General features: G+C 36.2%; 2 protein-coding genes across 26 annotated transcripts in view; one reads left to right on the top strand and one right to left on the bottom strand.

The window, feature by feature from the left end:
- LOC134754821 (TLD domain-containing protein 2) overlaps positions 1-18,489 on the bottom strand; it is a 305,854-nt gene that overhangs the window by 21,041 nt on the left and 266,324 nt on the right. For 24 of the 25 annotated variants that reach the window (XM_063691223.1, XM_063691226.1, XM_063691222.1 and 21 more), the window contains one exon: positions 4,822-4,940. In XM_063691223.1, coding sequence (XP_063547293.1) covers positions 4,822-4,940 — 119 coding nt within the window. Of the gene's footprint in view, positions 1-4,821; positions 4,941-9,422; positions 9,696-18,489 lie in introns of those variants that run through there. The other variant, XM_063691228.1, reaches the window with a different exon arrangement.
- The window catches only part of LOC134754971 (uncharacterized), a 567,282-nt gene that overhangs the window by 502,680 nt on the left and 46,113 nt on the right, over positions 1-18,489 (top strand).

Raw genomic sequence — 18,489 nt, 5'->3', positions numbered from 1 at the left:
GAGAAAATAGTGCCATGTCCTTATCACCGACCGGGTTTTTTTTCATGGTCGGGTTATGGCAGCATAGGTAGGAGGCGATGGCGAAATACCGAAATTTATAAGAGTGAAAGAGAAATAGGATTATGCTGCCATACATTAACCTGTCAATACATGAATATGTCTTTCTCTTACCCCTGGTCGCTGAGTTTCATGTCTATAACTACTATACTATTTCTATGACTAATGTTATTACATTATAGATTTTTGTAAGGTTATGAGTTTAAATTTGGAACAGCTGTCGGAACTCAAGAAGTGGATCTCTATTCTAGTATCCATAGATATTAAAACAGTTGTCGATACGAATAGTCAATTCAGTATGTTTTTATTTAATATAAATCGCACGACATTTGATCTTGAGTGACATGAGAATAGGGACTTCGTTGGTTTGTATAATTCTTCTTCTTTCTGTGCCTCTTCCCATTATTTGGGGTCGGCCCTCCTCGTTCTTAAGCGCCAGGTCGGTCGATCCTGGGTTGTCTCTTTGTTCAACTGGCTCTGTTCCAAATCCATTGATATGGTGGACCACCACGTAGCAGGCGGGCGGCCTCTGCCTCTCTTATTATCTGGTAGTGCAAGGGCTTTCCTCACGACACGGTCCTCGTCGCGTCTCATGATATGTCCGTACCATCTCAATCGGGATTCTTGAATTTTGTCGGTGATGGGGGCGACCTTGTAGCTTCCTCTGATGTACTCGTTACGTACTTTATCGAGTCTCGTCACACCGGCCGCCCACCTCAACATCTTCATCTCATTGACATGGAGTTTTTGTTTATGCGCTTGTTTGATCGTCCAGCATTCTGCGCCATATGCCATAGCAGGTCTAACATCTGTTTTGTAGACCTTGCCTTTGGTCTTTATCGGCACACGGCGGTCACAGAGCACCCCCGAGTGCGCCCTCCACCTCATCCAAGATACATTTACTCTATGTGACACGTCCATGTCCACATTTGCGTCCGCGGACAATACCGAGCCTAGGTATTTGAACTGGCTTACTATCGGTACCGGGTATCCATCAATGGTGATTTTTGATGCTGTCTGCTCTGTGCGGCTATATTTGCATGGCAGGTACTCCGTTTTGCTTCTGCTAATCCTTAAACCATTAGATTCCAGGGCATGCCTCCACATCTCCAGGGTCCGTTGCAGCTGTTCCGCGTTGGTTTGTATAATTAAAAAAAAATATTCGCCTTGACCAAGGGCCTGACACTCTTTGATAGACAAAGATAGTCTTATTGCGATTCCTATAAGAGGAAAGAGAAAATAGTGCCATGCTTTGTCCTTATCACCGACCGGGTTTTTTTTCATGGTCGGGTTATGGCAGCATAGGTAGGAGGCGATGGCGAAATACCGAAATTTATAAGAGTGAAAGAGAAAAAGGATTATGCTGCCATACATTAACCTGTCAATACATGAATATCTCTTTCTCTTACCCCTGGTCGCTCGGTTTCATGTATATAACTGCTATACTATGTCTATGGTCTTGACGGAGGATCGAATTGCCGCAAGGGCCTGACACTCTTTGATAGAGAAAGATAGTCGTATTGTGATTCCTATAAGAGGAAAGAGAAAATAGTGCCATGCTTTGTCCTTATCACCGACCGGGTGGCATCATAGGTAGGAGGCGATGGCGAAATACCGAAATTTATAAGAGTGAAAGAGAAAAAATCTTATGCTGCCCAAATTTTATATGAATATTCTTTCTCTTACCCCCGGTCGCTCGGTGGCGCGTCTATAACTACTTGTATATAGGTATACTATGTCTATGAATTGCCGCCATTATTGTTGTCATTTGTTTGTTATTTTTTGCTGTTATGAAAGTAGAATTGTGAAAAATTGTTTGTTATTTACATTTTAGTTGAAAATATGAGTAGTTTGTATCTGTATATGTTCAAATTTAATTTTTATTGCATTATTTTAATATCTATAGTCTATAAATAGGTAGCACTACTAGCAATGCAGGTCATTTCCCTACGGCTTCTGAACCCATCTTAGATATGTGTATGAGTACTTATGATATGTGTGTAGATAAAGTAGTGTATGCAACTGTACATAATTAGGCCTTAAAACGCTCGTGTGATTCTATTATGAAACTCGCTAACGCTTGTTTCATAAAACCACACGACTGTTTTAAGGCCTCTCATTATGTATCAGTTGCATAAACTACTATTAAACAATCGTAATATAATAGAGAGCTTTTCAGTCGAGTACCGTGTTTAAGCAACGAAGCTTGCTGAGTTGCTTAAGTAAGGTACGAGATTGAAAAGCTTGATTTCTACGAGACAAAAAAATAATACTTTCAACTAGTTGAATCATATAGGAAATAAACCAAAAGTAGGTACTCGTATACAGATAAGGTACGCGAGCTGCCGCGGCCCGCGATACTTTCAACTCGTACGCGCCCCGGCCCCCGGCGGGTTGGTCAACGACAACTCCTCGTAACTCATGACATGAGGCCCTGGTACCTGCTCCTTGCTAAATTCAATTTTAAGACAGTTTTTTTCTCAATTTTGGCCACCGTAGCCTATGGAGATTGACAAGCAACGCTAAGCGATTTTCGTAGGGTATGAATGTTGCTATATGAAGGGTGTCACATGCGCGTTTCTGACTTATGAAGCAATTGTTTCTAACCAATCACAAAGCAGATGCGACGCAGCAGCGTGTGGCTAATTTGCATTGAATCTCCTTAAACAAGAAATATTTTATCGAAATGTATGAAGTTCTATATATTTTCATAATTTTTATAATTGAGTAAACCGTATCGATAAAATTCTTCTGCTTGAGACGGAAGTGCCATAGACTATTCAACGTTGGAAAGAGTAAGGTTGAAGTGTTGCATATGAAGTTGTAATATACAGATTATAGTCGAGTAGAAAAAATAAATAGGCATGGGAGCAATATTGCTCTTTGCTCTACGCAGACCAGGAATACAGGGCAGGGGTGGTGATAGCCGTGCATCCGGTGACCGTCGCCAGTGTGGATATAGTAGATTGTGTCACAAGGGAGCAAAATGACATATTTACGGCGAGGGCGTACAATTGAATCCTGAGTTTAGTGAGGGATTCAAGTGTTAACGCCCAAGGTGAAAACAATTTTGCTACCATGTGATAAATACTGCTTTTCACATCACCTACGAGGAAATTGCATACATATACTAGGTTTCAAAACATTATTATTTTAAGCAAAGATCGATACGGACAAAGTGCTAAAAATATGTATACACGACCTTAGTATAGGTACTTCTGGCACTTTGACCGTATCGATATTTTCAGACGTGAATGTACTGACAAATTAAAAGTACCTACAGCTCATAATTATGTACCTAATATATTCTCAAAGACAGCAGCAAACACCTAAAATGATACAATGAAAATCAAGTACATTATTTTTGTAGATTTTTCTGGTAACAAATTAGCTCTCACCCCTTTGAACCAAATCTTCGGAAGAACACTATGAAGACTGATATCACTTATGTTTATTATTATAAAGTTATTGATTCAAACTAAGTATTTACAAATTTATACACAATACAGAACCGCATAATTATGCCTTGTGAAATATTTGTACGAAACTTTTAAAATATAAACTTTTTAAATTGCATAGACAAGTATGGCTTCGTTTAAGGAGACCTAAAATGTCAAAATAAAAATTAAATTATTAAACTAATGTTTTTTTACGTTTCTTTGTAAGTATTACGCTAATTAATTAATTTACTTAATTTAAGAGGCCAGTGTAGATTTTAGTCGCAAAAATGTAAAATTGATAGATTTAGTCCGTGAAATTTTACACCTTTTATTCCCTAATTGAAATAACAAGTACTGGTTTCTATTAGCACGTCTTCTTATCTTACCTTTTATCAGATCAGTTTTTTGAAAACAGACTCACTAAATTAGTAATGTTTGCTTTTCTGATGGACGTTTAGGTAAACGCGCGTAAAGCACTGATTTTGTCGCTCTTATTTGTAAATTTCGTAAAGTTTGGACTGTTAAACATGGTAATTTTGTATTACACATATCCTGTACTTGACGTTTATCAGACTACATTTTTATTATTATGACTTTGAAGTAGTGTAAATGAAAGTTAGACGAAATCAATTTTCTCCAGAAATTACTTCAAAACAAGTGACAATTTCTCTGAAAATCGACTTAATTTCAACGTAATTTTGATACGTAAACAATCTACAACATTTGCTAAAACTATTCTTATACGTCAATTTGTATAATTTACCACCATGATTTTTTGATGAATTTTTAAAAACTACCCTTTCTTTTCATGCATTACCGGTGACGCACGCTCGCGACCTCATTATTAAAAGGCAAGATGAGAAGACGTGCTAATAGAAATCAATACTTGTTATTTAGATATTACGTAACAAAACGTGTATAATTTCAAGGACTAAATATATCAATTTTACATTTTTGCTCCAATTTAAAATACGCTAATTACATTTATTGTTTACAATTACAACAAAATATTATTTAAGTTAGAAAAATTGTATGCACGTAATCGATTATATGCATACTAATTTCATGTCTTTGTGTCAATATTTCATACTGGCAACAAAATGCCCTTGAACAGAAAAGTGCCACTTTGATCCCTCCTAGCAGGGAAGAAAAATCCATATTCCGAATAGGTGATGTGAAAAAATAATTTTGGTTCCATGCGGTAGAATAGTACCAAATTGGAAAAAAGAGAGCATGCGAGACTGATTTTGCCGCCTCAATGCTGGGTATGTTCATTTTATATGCGTTTTTTCATTATGAGAAGTGAAAATAAGTAATTGTTTACCTGTGTTCCATGGTGAAGATCTCGGAGATGCCGATGAGGTCGGGCGGCGAGAGCTCCATGTCGACGGAGGAGCCCGTCGAGTACAGCGCGCGGCGGAGCTCATCGCTCATCGACAGCACCTATCACAAGTCAACACACCGTTCATTCAAGCTTCTTCACACTTCATACGATATTTAACAACAACAACTACTCATTATTTTGCCGATCTTTGAACAGTAATGTTTTTTTTTTCACGGCATGACGTCACAAGCCAAATTTTGCAGAAGCCTTGGCAATTTTGGAAAACCAGATTGCGTGACATTGCACACTGCCTTGAGGAATATTAAACAAAATGTAAAAATTTTTAGGTCTTAACTACATACACATCATGAATAAAATCTAATTCCGTCATCTCTTGTTTCATTTGATTCGTTTTTTGAAACAAACAAAATAAAACTATGAAAACGGATTATATCGCGTATGTTGAATATATGTATACTACATCCCGACGTTTCGAACCCTTTACACACAGCGTTCGTGGTCAACTGGTGACTGAACAAAACTTACAATGTGCAAAAATACCCACATACAAAAGCAATGAACCATAATATGCAGTCGGTTCATGCATATTATACAATTAAGTGAATTAGATTATTCATCGCAAAACTGAAAACGTTTTTAATACAAAAATGTTTTTATAAAATAATAACACGGTTAAATAAAATAGACAAGTAGGCAAGTGTTAGTGTTAAATATCTATGAATATTCATTTATGAACAAGTAAATCTTATTTAGAGTCGTCTTTATCAATCAAAATTGTTAATTACTTACCTTGATATGCCTAAGTAAAGATATATTAGCACAAAATAAATAATAGTGTCTATTTATAAAATTAAAATTCCAGTAAAATTAAGAATTACTATTGTTTTAGTTAGACTGCATTAGTAGAAGATTTCTTATCTTTATTATATCGAGTCAAAAATTTGTAGGTAAGTCACAATACAAGGTGCCCACGAGGAACCCGAGAGATTTTAACCACGCATTTCTAAGGCCAATAGAAGGAAAAAAAAATGATATGAGTTTAGGTAAATTTCTCTCTCTTCTCTCTCTCTTCTTCCTAGCCTTATACTCCATTTACTTTGGAAAGGTGCCCCAATTTATACGAAAACGTTAGCAAACCCGGCCTAGCAGCTTCACTGATGTAGATAATCAAGATAAAAATGAGAGCCCAAAATAAACCTTCAAGAGCGGATATCTGAAAAACTATACAAGATATCGAAAAAGTTGACTTAATAAACCTTGTAACAGATTAAATCACTTTTCATTTTGTATAAGCGGCCATGTCGTTCAGACGCATAGTTTCCGAGATATAAACGAAAAACCGAAAAATGGAACCTTTAAACCCCACTCTCCCCCCCAGCACCAGGGTTACGGCCGGGGACTTTTAATATGTTCACCTCCTAACTAGTCCAAACAAAGCTACGAAGTCAAAAATTGTGTTCCTAGCATTTCCCTCTATACCTTCTTATTGCTTGGCCTATAAATGCTATTTGTAAAACTGTCACTCAAAAATAAATTTAACTTTTTTTAGTAAAGCTTAGTTATTGCAGTGTTTATTTATTATTCGGAGAACCAACGGCTATCAATTGTACAATAGTTATAATAATATATGTATGTATGTATAACAGAGCCAATTATAGGTTCCCACCAATAGCAACAGGTTAACACATAATTGGTGGTTAGCAATAAATTTTACAACGGATTACCACTAATTGATATTCTAAATATGAATACTTATTATATACAATACAATACTCTTTATGTACTGAACTAGGAAAATAAAAACTTATTAATAAAATACATCGATCGAATGATGTTATGTGATTTACTTGTCACTTTTTGATATCTATCAATAACATAGACATAGTATAGTAGATCAATAAGTATATTTGGCCTAGGTCCAACAGGGGCAACATCGCCATCAAAAAGGAGTTTTATAAAGTAACAATAAAATGATGTTCTTTTTACTGGTTTTAACTCTGAAACCAGGGTTTCAATTCCAAAACAGTTTATAGGACATTTTAGTCTTTAAATATGATCAGAAATATACTGTTATAATTTCTCGGGTTCCTCGTGGGCACGTTGTATATGTATGTAATACAAAAAAAAATTAGAAAGTATTTCGGGTTCTATAATCTTACTATGGCTGTGGATGTCGCTGTGTATTACAAAAAAAAGGTTTACGACGTTATGACGAATCCGTCCAAGCGAAACAAGTCAACAATATTAATATTACCTATTGTAAATACCTACACATGTTTATTTTCTGCAGTTGCACAGTCATGTGAAGTGTTTAACTTATCTAAAACGCTAGTATTTTAATAAGGAATTATACACATGCAAAACTTGAATCGAGCTGACATCGAACTTGAACTTTGTATGAATACAAACAAAAATATCACTAAAATGTAATTTCAAAAGGCACATAGTTCAAGCACAATTCAGCGATGTTTTCAGGGTGCTCGATCAGGTCAATGCTGTAGCATAGGGCCGTGACATTAATGTTGGTGAAATAAAATACGGACACGGTGCACTACGGTGACTCAGGACGGTAATGGCGTGACCACTACAGTTCACATTCAACATGGACAGCGAGCGGGCAGTACGTGCTTATGCTCCGCGCGCTCTATGTAAGGGCTCATTACACCTTCCAGTAGCCCGAGCACATGATTGGCGGGACAGTATCTCGCTGCGAGATAGACTACCCGTCTTTTACTAACTGTATGAATTAAAGAGGGACGGGTAGTCTATGTCGCGGCGAGATACTCTCGCGCCAATCATGTGCTAGCCCGGCTGAGCTCAACTGCACTTTAGCTGGCGCGGAGTTCAGGGCTCAATTTTTTTTATAGAAAGTACTCATCATAAGGAATCTCCCCACCAAGTGTTATAGTGCGGAGCCCCATAGTTTTCGAGAAAAAAAATGTACAAATTTCCTTCAACACGGCTCTGGCGCATTCAGTTGTCAAAACTGAAAACGTTCCTACGCAGTTTAGTACAATCGGATTAAGTCTAACCTCGAAATCCTTCCAAAGGTATGAAATTTGGTATGTATGTTAATTAAAGGTCTCTTTTTCATGTCCACACTATTTGACATTTGGGGACCTCGAGGAACCGCAGCCATCTTGAAAAATGTGTACCATCCTGGAGAAATTTGCGTTTTACTCTAAATATACTTTCTCTATGCAAATATGGTGTAAGGCAACATTAAAGCTTATTAAATTCTACACAAAAAAGTCCTAAATATCTTTGCGGAAAAAATACATCTTGTTATAGAAAATAATAGCTGAATCCAGATTTAGCGCTTATACCCTTTCAGGGGATATTCTCTTAATAGGAAACTTGGAGGAATATGAATTCCACTTTTGTCTATACATTTGTACACGTTATACCCCAATATCAACATTTTACTCGACTTGTAGGGTAAACTATTTAAACCCATAACCCTACTTTTTGCTTAAGTCGCAATCGCAAGTTTCCTATTAAGAGAATATCCCCTGAAAGGGTATAAGCGCTAAATTTGGATTCAGCTATTATTTTCTATAACAAGATGTATTTTTTCCGCAAAGATATTTAGGACTTTTTTGTGTAGAATTTAATAAACTTTAATGTTGCCTTACATCATATTTTCACAGAGAACGTAGATTAAGAGTAAAACACAAATTTCTCCAGGATGATACACATTTTCCAAGATAGCTTCCTCGCGACCTTGAGGTCCCCAAATGTGAAATAGTGTGGACATGAAAAAGAGACCTTTAATTAACATACATATCAAATTTCATAACTTTGGAAGGATTTCGAGGTTAGACTTAATCCGATTGTACTAGTTTAGGACAAGGACAAGAAGAGTGACAAAAGGGGGCTCGGGGGGCGAAGCCCCCGCATTAAAAAACAGACACCATAAGATAGTTATTTCAAACCTGGATTCCTTATGATGAGTACTTTCTATAAAAAAATATGGGCACTGAACTCCGCGCCAGCTAAAGTGCAGTCCTTCCCCTTACCGGATTTAGGTCAACGCTTTTGATGCGTTGCTACTTGCTAGTCAGATGCCCAACATTACTCCCGAAATCATGGCAAAATTCAGAAAGGTGTAATAACCTCCCTACTCGTACTTACTCAGTCTAAATCAAATTCATAACAATGACCAGCTTTAAGGGAGCATCTATGCTATGAACGAAAACATATTTCACACATATCGTTAAATACTAGTACGAGAGACACACTTAATTATATTGATAGATATTAAGATTGATATAATTAAACGTCATAAAATCACTGCCAAGCTGCCAATACTTTATAATACTCGGGATATATCTTAAAACTAATTGCTTATTATCTTACAATTTTATTTTATTATGGTATGGTATGATACCAGGCAAGTATGTAAGTGCGAAGTGACAGGCATAGTAACATTAGTGACAGGCGATAAAAACGCAACGTCATGAATCCTAGCCGGTGAACCGACGATACACTCAGGAGCAACTAAAAATAAATTTCCCTCCTAAGTGACCCGGTTTCATTACTCTTGTGGACAAGCGAAGTAAGTATAAACGTTCTCTCACCTGGCAGATGGAGTGTACTGTGGCCCTTCGTAGACTGCTTAAAGTACTTGTTTTATTTGCTCCTAAAGTTCCCCGTCTAGTTATGGAATGAAGGGTGCCTCTTCTTCGCATTCCCATATTAAATATCATAATTTCGGCTTTTCGGAACGTATCTATTAGCCTGCGTACCGTTTTACGTATCAAGCGAAACATTATGCAACTCGTTAAGTTGTCTCGTATGTATTAAAAATACAGCTTAAACTCGTTTAAAGCTTCAACGTCTTGATTGCCGGGATTAAGATGTACTTAGGTATTAGTTTTCACTGCATCAAATATAGTTGACCAGGATCGGGGGTGGCTGTGGGCTTCACCTTCTCTTGTGCGTTGCGTATGCACGCCACTAGTTTTCTTACGGTTGAATTCCTATGAGAGCCATTTTTGTAGCACATGTGTATTTTTTCTTAACACAAGCAACGGATCTGATCATGGACTAATGGATACCGCTTGGACAAACAATATAAGCACGCATTTATCTCGGGGCAATCAATGTGTCATTTTTATCTTAATGCAGGTGTATTCAACAATCGATGGATTTACTTTATCAGTAATTTACAACCGAAATTGGGCTGTGACGATGTTACTGTACAAGTATATATTAGGAAATTAAAAAAACTTGATAAATAATGAAACTGTTCCTGGATAGATCCAACATAACTACGTACCAGTAGCTAAATAGATAAAAAAACACTTCAGGCGGAGCTAGTGTAAAAATTATTTAATAATAATAACAAATAATAAAATCTTTATTTCGAACCAATAATGTCCATAGAATATTGTTAGTAGTTATCCTAACTAAATATAAAGATAAGATTAGTAAACTATATAACTAAACTATTACTAAAGGTACTTATTTTAAAAACAATTCATATTTTATACCACGATATAGATCGAAATAGGTAACTGAATTTACATAATAGGGGATTCGATTTTTTTAATTATGTTTTTGCATTATATCCATAATTTAAGGGGCCCACTGACTATCAGTCCGCCGGACGATATCGGCCTGTCAGTTAGAACAAAAATTTGACAGTTCCGAACAACTGACAGGCCGATATCGTCCGGAGGACTGATAGTCAGTGGGACACTTTAGACCCGGTTATAATAATCACAATCGACGGATTTTACTAATTTATGTAGGCCACTCGTACAAACTTGTCTGCCTGTCTGTATGGGTACGGGTGGCCTCATTGCACTAATTTCCTGTAGGCAATTAATGGTCTTTATCTATACTTAAGTACCTAAACAACAAAGAAAAAGTGCGACGTGAGCTCGCTTATGTTTTTATTATGGTTCGCAATCAGTTTAGTAAACCTGCAAGCATTGTTAACAACATGCAATAATGGAAAATACGGAATGACTAGGCACTTCATTGAAATCCTAATGGCTAGGTTTTTTTTCAAACATTTTGATTACGCCAGTTTCTATAAATTTTAATTCAAGTACCTACAAATGTCAAAGTAATATGTACCTACAAATTCGTTGGTCGAATAGTTAGGGCCATGCACTTGCACGTAGCCGTTTGTTATAAGTTATAACGTTTTCGCCAAAATTTGATTGAATGTGAAGTTTTATAGTCTTATGCTTTGCTATGTTTGTCAATCCGTCGGTTGTGATTATTATAACCGGGTCTAAAGTGTCCCACTGACTATCAGTCCTCCGGACGATATCGGCCTGTCAGTTGTTCGGAACTGTCAAATTTTTGTTCTAACTGACAGGCCGATATCGTCCGGCGGACTGATAGTCAGTGGGCCCCTTAAATTATGGATATAATGCAAAAACATAATTAAAAAAATCGAATCCCCTATTATGTAAATTCAGTTACCTATTTCGATCTATATCGTGGTATAAAATATGAATTGTTTTTAAAATAAGTGCCTTTAGTAATAGTTTAGTTATATAGTTTACTAATCTTATCTTTATATTTAGTTAAGATAACTACTAACAATATTCTATGGACATTAGTGGTTCGAAATAAAGATTTTATTATTTGTTATTATTATTAAATAATTTTTACACTAGCTCCGCCTGATAAATTAGTGCAATGTGGCCACCCGTACCCGTACAGACATGCAGACAAGTTTGTACGAGTGGCCAGGCAGACAAGTTTGTACGAGTGGCCTACATAAATTAGTAATTAATTAACTAATTGATAAATTAGTGCAATGAGGCCACCCGTACCCGTACAGACAGGCAGACAAGTTTGTACGAGTGGCCAGGCAGACAAGTTTGTACGAGTGGCCTACATAAATTAGTAATTAATTAACTAATTGATAAATTAGTGCAATGAGGCCACCCGTACCCGTACAGACAGGCAGACAAGTTTGTACGAGTGGCCTACATAAATTAGTAATTAATTAAATAATTGATAAATTAGTGCAATGAGGCCACCCGTACCGGTACAGACAGGCAGACAAGTTTGTACGAGTGGCAAACATAAATTAGTAATTAATTAACTAATTGATAAATTCACGTAAATATATTTTGAGTTTGAGCAAAGATCAGATAGATTATAATTAAATAATAGATACGTAGGTATTTAAGTCAAGCAAGTCAACCAATGTGAATCCTAAATTTGTATCTGGTAACCCTTAACAGTCACGGACTCTTCTTAAAATTATCTTTGTGATTGTTAGGGTTTCGTACCTCAAAAGGAAAAAACCGGCCAAGTGCGAGTCGGACTTGCCCACCGAGGGTTCCGTACTTTTTAGTATTTGTTGTTATACCGGCAACAGAAATACATCATCTGTGAAAATTTAAACTGTCTAGCTATCGCGGTTCATGAGATACAGCCTGGTGACAGACAGACAGATGGACAGACGGACAGACGAGTCTTAGTAATAGGGTCCCGTTTTTACCCTTTGGGTACGGAACCCTAAAGACTGAACCCTTATAAGATCACTCGTGCGTCTGTCTGTCTGTCCGTCTGTCACAGCCTATTTTCCCCGAAACTACTGGACTAAATAAGTTGAAATTTGGTACACATAATTATATAAGTTTGTGACCCAAAGACGGACATGTAACGAAAAACAAATATATATTTTTTAAATTTTAATATATAGAAGTTATTTAAGAAAATAGCCATAAAATGACCATTCCCCCCCTTTATCTCCGAAACTACTGGGTCTATAATTTTGAAAAAAATACACAAAATAGTTCTTTACCATAGATCACAGGAAAATCTATTAGAAATGTGCAGTCAAGCGTGAATCGGACTTAATTATTTAGTTTTTGATACGACCCCTACGAGTTTTTTTAAAGACACTTATCATGAACGACGCAAAAAATACGAAGACAATAGGGAACCAGCAGACTTGTTTTTCGCGGTAAGCTAAGCCCTTTGAATATTAAATTCATTAACCCCGCTCAAGATTTATTGATTCAGCACCTTGCAACACTGAATGAACGGCCATATCATAACTTCAAATCATGGAGTAATTTCCTTAGATAATTCCGTCACCATACGCACCACCACGCCACCTGAAGACATATGTGAAAAACTATCTAGTACAAGAAACAATTTTTGAAGATATTTTTTTAATAATTTATATTTTATTAGGGTAATACAATTATTTTTTGTGTAGTTTAATAAATACAAAAATAATAGTTTTATAACCTTAAAAAAAAAATCCTAAAAAATTTACCTTGTCCCAGTTTTTCCAAATACAGTCAGATGGCGCAGTGGCGTCTATCATGGCTGCACCTTTAAATGAGGGCTACCGTTTTTGTGCTCACCAGTTGGCGCCACTGTAGATGTATGTCTAGAAAAACAGATCTCAAAATTCTTCTATGCTTATTTTTATAAAATTAATACGTTCTAATATACACAAAGTTATTTTAACATCTAAATGTGCCATTTTTTCAACCTGTTTACTTTTGCATATATTTTAGTTGACACTTTTTAAACCCACTAACATTTATTGAGCTATATGTATTTTTTACCATGATTAATCAAAGATGGACAAAGATTTACCACAATTATGAATAAGGAGTGAAAATTCCCGATAAAAAAGCATGAAACCCCCAAAACTACTATGCATTTGACAATTTGAAAGACGTCCATCTACACTAGCGCCCCTAGCGGCGAAATTAAACGCAGTAGCCCTCATTGGTTGTATATTTGTCATGGTATTATAGTATTTTACAGTACATATGGTGATACTTTTTCGCACTAGTGCGTAAAGTACACTTTTTGTGCATATGTCGAAAGTTTAAAGGGCCATATGTACTGTAAAACGTTGTGCGATACACGTGCGAAATGGTAATTCGCAACTCGTGTCGATTTAAAACACTCCCTACGGTCGTGTTTTAATTTATCGCCACTCGTTTCGAATTTCCTCTTTTCCGCACTTGTATCGAAAATAACTATTTCAAATGGACCGTGAACATTTCAAAAACGGAATGTCTATTCGAACACCACTCACACGTGCAAAATGGGCTTTTTAGTACTTAAAGTTGTTTATCTTCAATTGTCACTGTTCGTTCTGAGTCATGGCTTGTCCAACAGGTCTCCATCGCCATATATACAGCGGGGTAACGCTGCTAGTGTGATGGGGACCTTTGGACCCGGCATGGCTAAGAACGGGTCTTAGTTTAAACTTTTTATGTATTTCTTGAATTAATGACTTGTCACTATGTAATAAATCCATCCGTTTCTTTTCTGAGGAACGATAAATCTTGTTGACTATTGAACTGAACCATTGATTAAATAAAACCAAAGAGAAAATATAGGATAGAGGGGTACTGTCATAGTAAATTTTGTAGTCACAGTAAAGGCCGTGCCAGGATAAGCTAAGTGAATCTGCCCCCAGCGAGTTAGACTTGTATTTTTTTTTGATGATGTGGCTTTCTATTAGTAACAAGTATGCAAAATTTCAGAACCCAAAACTTTATAGTACTTATTTTGTAAAAAAAAAACGAAATATAATCTTTCTTCGATATTTTTTTTCTAGCCCGCCGATTTTGACGTGCGTCACGTATGTTGTGCGTACAACTCGCTGGGGGCAGATTCACTTAGCTTATCCTGGCACGGCCTTTACTGTGACTACAAAATTTACTATGACAGTACCCCTCTATCCTATATATTCTCTTTGGTTTTATTTAATCAATGGTTCAGTTCAATAGTCAACAAGATTTATCGTTCTTCAGAAAAGAAACGGATGGATTTATTACATAGTGACAAGTCATTAATTCAAGAAATACTTACATAATAAATTTAAACTAAGACTCGTTCTTAGCCATGCCGGGTCCGAAGGTCCCCATCACACTAGCAGCGTTACCCCGCTTTATATATGGCGATGGAGACCTGTTGGACAAGCCATGACTTAATAATTTTTTTATTGGTATTTATTATTTTTATATGATTTTGACCCATGTTCTTTCACTGATATGTGCCAAAATTGTTAAATAACAAACGAAACCATCAACGCCATCTAGCCGAGAATAGGCCAAAGGTTAGTGGTAGCGCCATCTGTGCGAGAATCAAATTTTCTTGATTTCCGAGGCACGTTTTTTCCTTAGACTGAATTCATCTCATACGGATTACGAAGTTACATAGGTATTTGATAGAACTCTATCTCAAAGGATGAAATGACGATAACAACAGAACAGGATGAACCCGTTTATTTATTAAGGCGTGGCCCCGTTGCACCGTAATCTTTTCTGTGGTCCTCCGTTGCATAACTATATCTGTATCTTCCTAGGTCTAAGTAATGTTCATCAATTATCATTTTGTAAAGTGTATATTTTTAGAATTTGTATGAATTGCGTGTACACACAATGCGTGTATATACAAAAATTAATAGCTCTCAAAGCAAAAATCTCCAATCAAAATTTTCACCTTTTGACGTTTTTCTTGTAAAATTACTATGAAACTGAAAAAAAATAAAATCAGCAATGAATTCTACGTCCTCGGTTTATACGAAAATGATACCAAAGTAGCCACCAGGACGAGAATAATTTTTTTTTAAAGATGACGGGTGGCGGTCATCTTTGTACCCCGCCTTCCCCGACTAGACGCACATTTCTTATTGCCTTCCGGACTAGAAATGCTTAGAATTACTCAAGGAACATATGTGATGAAGCACATAGCTTAATAAAAAAAATTGGGTTATGTATGGGAGCGATGCATAACTGCCTCCACTATAAGACATAATTTACAACATTTATCAATTACTAGCTTTTGCCCGCGACTTCCTTCTGCGTGGAGTTAGTAATTTGGGTAGCTTATTTTGTATCGAATCTGCTTTTTATCGATTCCCCATAAAAACTTCCACCCCCCCTCATTTTCACCTTAAATTATGACTTCTGGAATAAAAACTACCCTATAATGTCCTTCCCCGAGACTCAAACTATCTCTATACCAAATTTCAACTAATTCGGTTCAGCAAAGAGGTAACAGACAGATAGACAGACACACTTTCGCATTAATAATATTAGTATGGAATTTATTTTGTAATGTGAGCACTGCAGGAGCGATATTTTCCCTTCAAGACCTATATAAAATTCTGCGAGCACTATGTTCGGATATATTTGCACCTGTCGCCAATATTTTTATTTGACTAGCTAATTGTTCTGTAAATTCAAGAATGTCACTAAATTCCGCTTTTAATAATGCTAAACACAAACCCCTTTGTAAAAGTTTGGCAACGTTATATGGGTTGAATACTTATATACCTAACATGCTTTTTCGACTTTGTATGAAAGGGTGTCATTTTATTTCTCTTTTTATGTGTATATTTCGATGATATTCTGTCGACAATTTCAGGTTTCAGCGATGATTTGACCTTCTTCTTTGAAACCTTGGAGCTTGTTATGACTTTGTAATGTTTATTCTAATTTTCTTGCGAATACAAAATATTAGTGGCAAATCGATCGAAAATTTCACAAAAAACAAATTTTTCATTTTTGCATTAGGGTACGTATGTGTAATATGTATGCATTAAAATGGTTTATTTTGATATGAATCACTAGTCGTAGTAATATAGTTAGGTACAGATAAAATAAGCTCATCTGAAAGTTTTGTATCTTATAGGCCAGGAAATGAATGCTCATAAAAAGTTATAGAGGGAAATGCTTGGAACACAATTTTTGACTTCGTAGCTTTGTTTGGACTAATTGGGAGGTGAACATATCAAAAGTCCCAGCCCATAACCCTGGTGCCTGGGGGGAAAGGGGGGTTTGAAGGTTCCATTTTTCGGTTTTTCGATCTGAGCGACACGAACACTTATACAAAATAAAAAGTGATTTAACTTGTTACAAGTTTTATTCAGTCAAGTTTTTCGATATCTTGTATAGTTTTTGAGATATCCGCTCTTGAAGGTTTATTTAGGGCTCTCATTTTTATCTTGATTATTTACATCAGTGAAGCGGCTAGGCCGGGTTTGGTATCGTTTTCGTAAAAATCGGGGGTGCTGAATTCATTTATGGTATCAACATTGACACCATTCCTAAGCAAAAACAAAATTTAAAAAATGCTTTTTTTTAACTCCTCTTCACGCTTAAACCGCTGAATGGATTTCGTTGAAATTTGGTATAGAGATAGTTTGAGTCCTGGGACAGTACATAGGATAGTTTTTATAACCAAAATCTACTTTTGAGGGTGTGAAAAATGGGGTGGAAGTTTGTATGGGGAATCAATAACCGGTGAACCGATTTAAATAATATTTGGGATGGTCTACATGTTTGATTTAGTTGAAAATGATACCAAACATGACTTAAAACCTAAACTTAAACAGTATTAACCTCAGGAATTCAACTTCGGCGAAGCTGAATTCCCCTCACACCAAATTTCACACCTTCAAGTTATGATTTTTGTGATAAAAACTATCTTATGTCCTGTCTTGGGACTTAAAACATCTCTATACCAAATTTCAACTAAATCGGTTCAGCGGTTTAAGTGTGATGAGGAGTAAAAAAAAGGTACTTGTTTAAAGTTTATATGTTTTAGTTCGGAATGGTGTCAATGTGATACGATACCATAAAAGAATTTGGTACTCCCGATTTATACGAAAACGATACCAAACATGGCCTAGTAGCTTCATTGATGTAGATATCAAGATAAAATTTAGAGCCCCAAATAAACTTTCAATATCTCGAAAACTATTCAAGATATCGAAAAATTTGACTGAATTCAACTTGTAGCAAATTTAATCAGCTTTCGTTTTATTTAAGTAGTCATGTCGCTAAGACGCAGTTTCCAAGATATGTGAAAAACCGAAAAAAATTACCTTCAAACCCCCCTCTGCCCCCCGGCACCAGGGTTACGGTCGGGGACTTTTGATATGTTCATCTCCAAACTAGTCCACACAAAGTTACGGAGTCAAAAATTGTGTTCCTAGCATTTCCCTCTATACCTTGTTATTGCTTGGCCTATTAATGTGTTCATGTCAAAAAACTTTACGGGACAGGCCTTCCTTGCGCAGCCATCAAAGGTGTTTCGTACATTATAATAAGTAAGACGGGACTCAACTACATTATTAAATAAAACTCAAAACATAATTAGGTATGTTGTACCTACATTTTACTACCTAAATAAATAGAAAAGTGCACAATATCGCAGCATATGATCCTACAGGTTTAGAGTTGTAATTGTTGTAATCATGTTAATCCAAATACATATATGTCGCCATACACGATATCAGCGATCACTAGACAGTGTAGCACTAATAGCACAATCGGATTAAGTCTCACCTCGAAATCCTTCCAAAGATATGAAATTTGGTATGTATGTTAATTAAAGGTATCTTTTTCATGTCCACACTATTTGACATTTGAGGACCTCGAGGAATCGCAGCCATCTTGGAAAATGTGTACCATCTTGGAGAAATTTGCGTTTTACTCTAAATATACGTTCTCTATGAAAATATGGTGTAAGGCAACATTAAAGCTTATTAAATTCTACACAAAAAAGTCCTAGATTACGGAAAAAATACATCGTTATAGAAAATAATAGCTGAATCCAGATTTAGCGCTTGTACCCTTTCAGGGGATATTCTCTTAATATGAAACTTGGAGGAATATGAATTCCACT

Source organism: Cydia strobilella, chromosome Z (assembly GCF_947568885.1).
Source record: "Cydia strobilella chromosome Z, ilCydStro3.1, whole genome shotgun sequence".
NCBI classification, from domain to species: Eukaryota; Metazoa; Arthropoda; class Insecta; order Lepidoptera; family Tortricidae; genus Cydia; species Cydia strobilella.
Note: the sequence above shows the minus strand (reverse complement) of the source record. Positions and strands in the feature narration are given on the sequence as shown.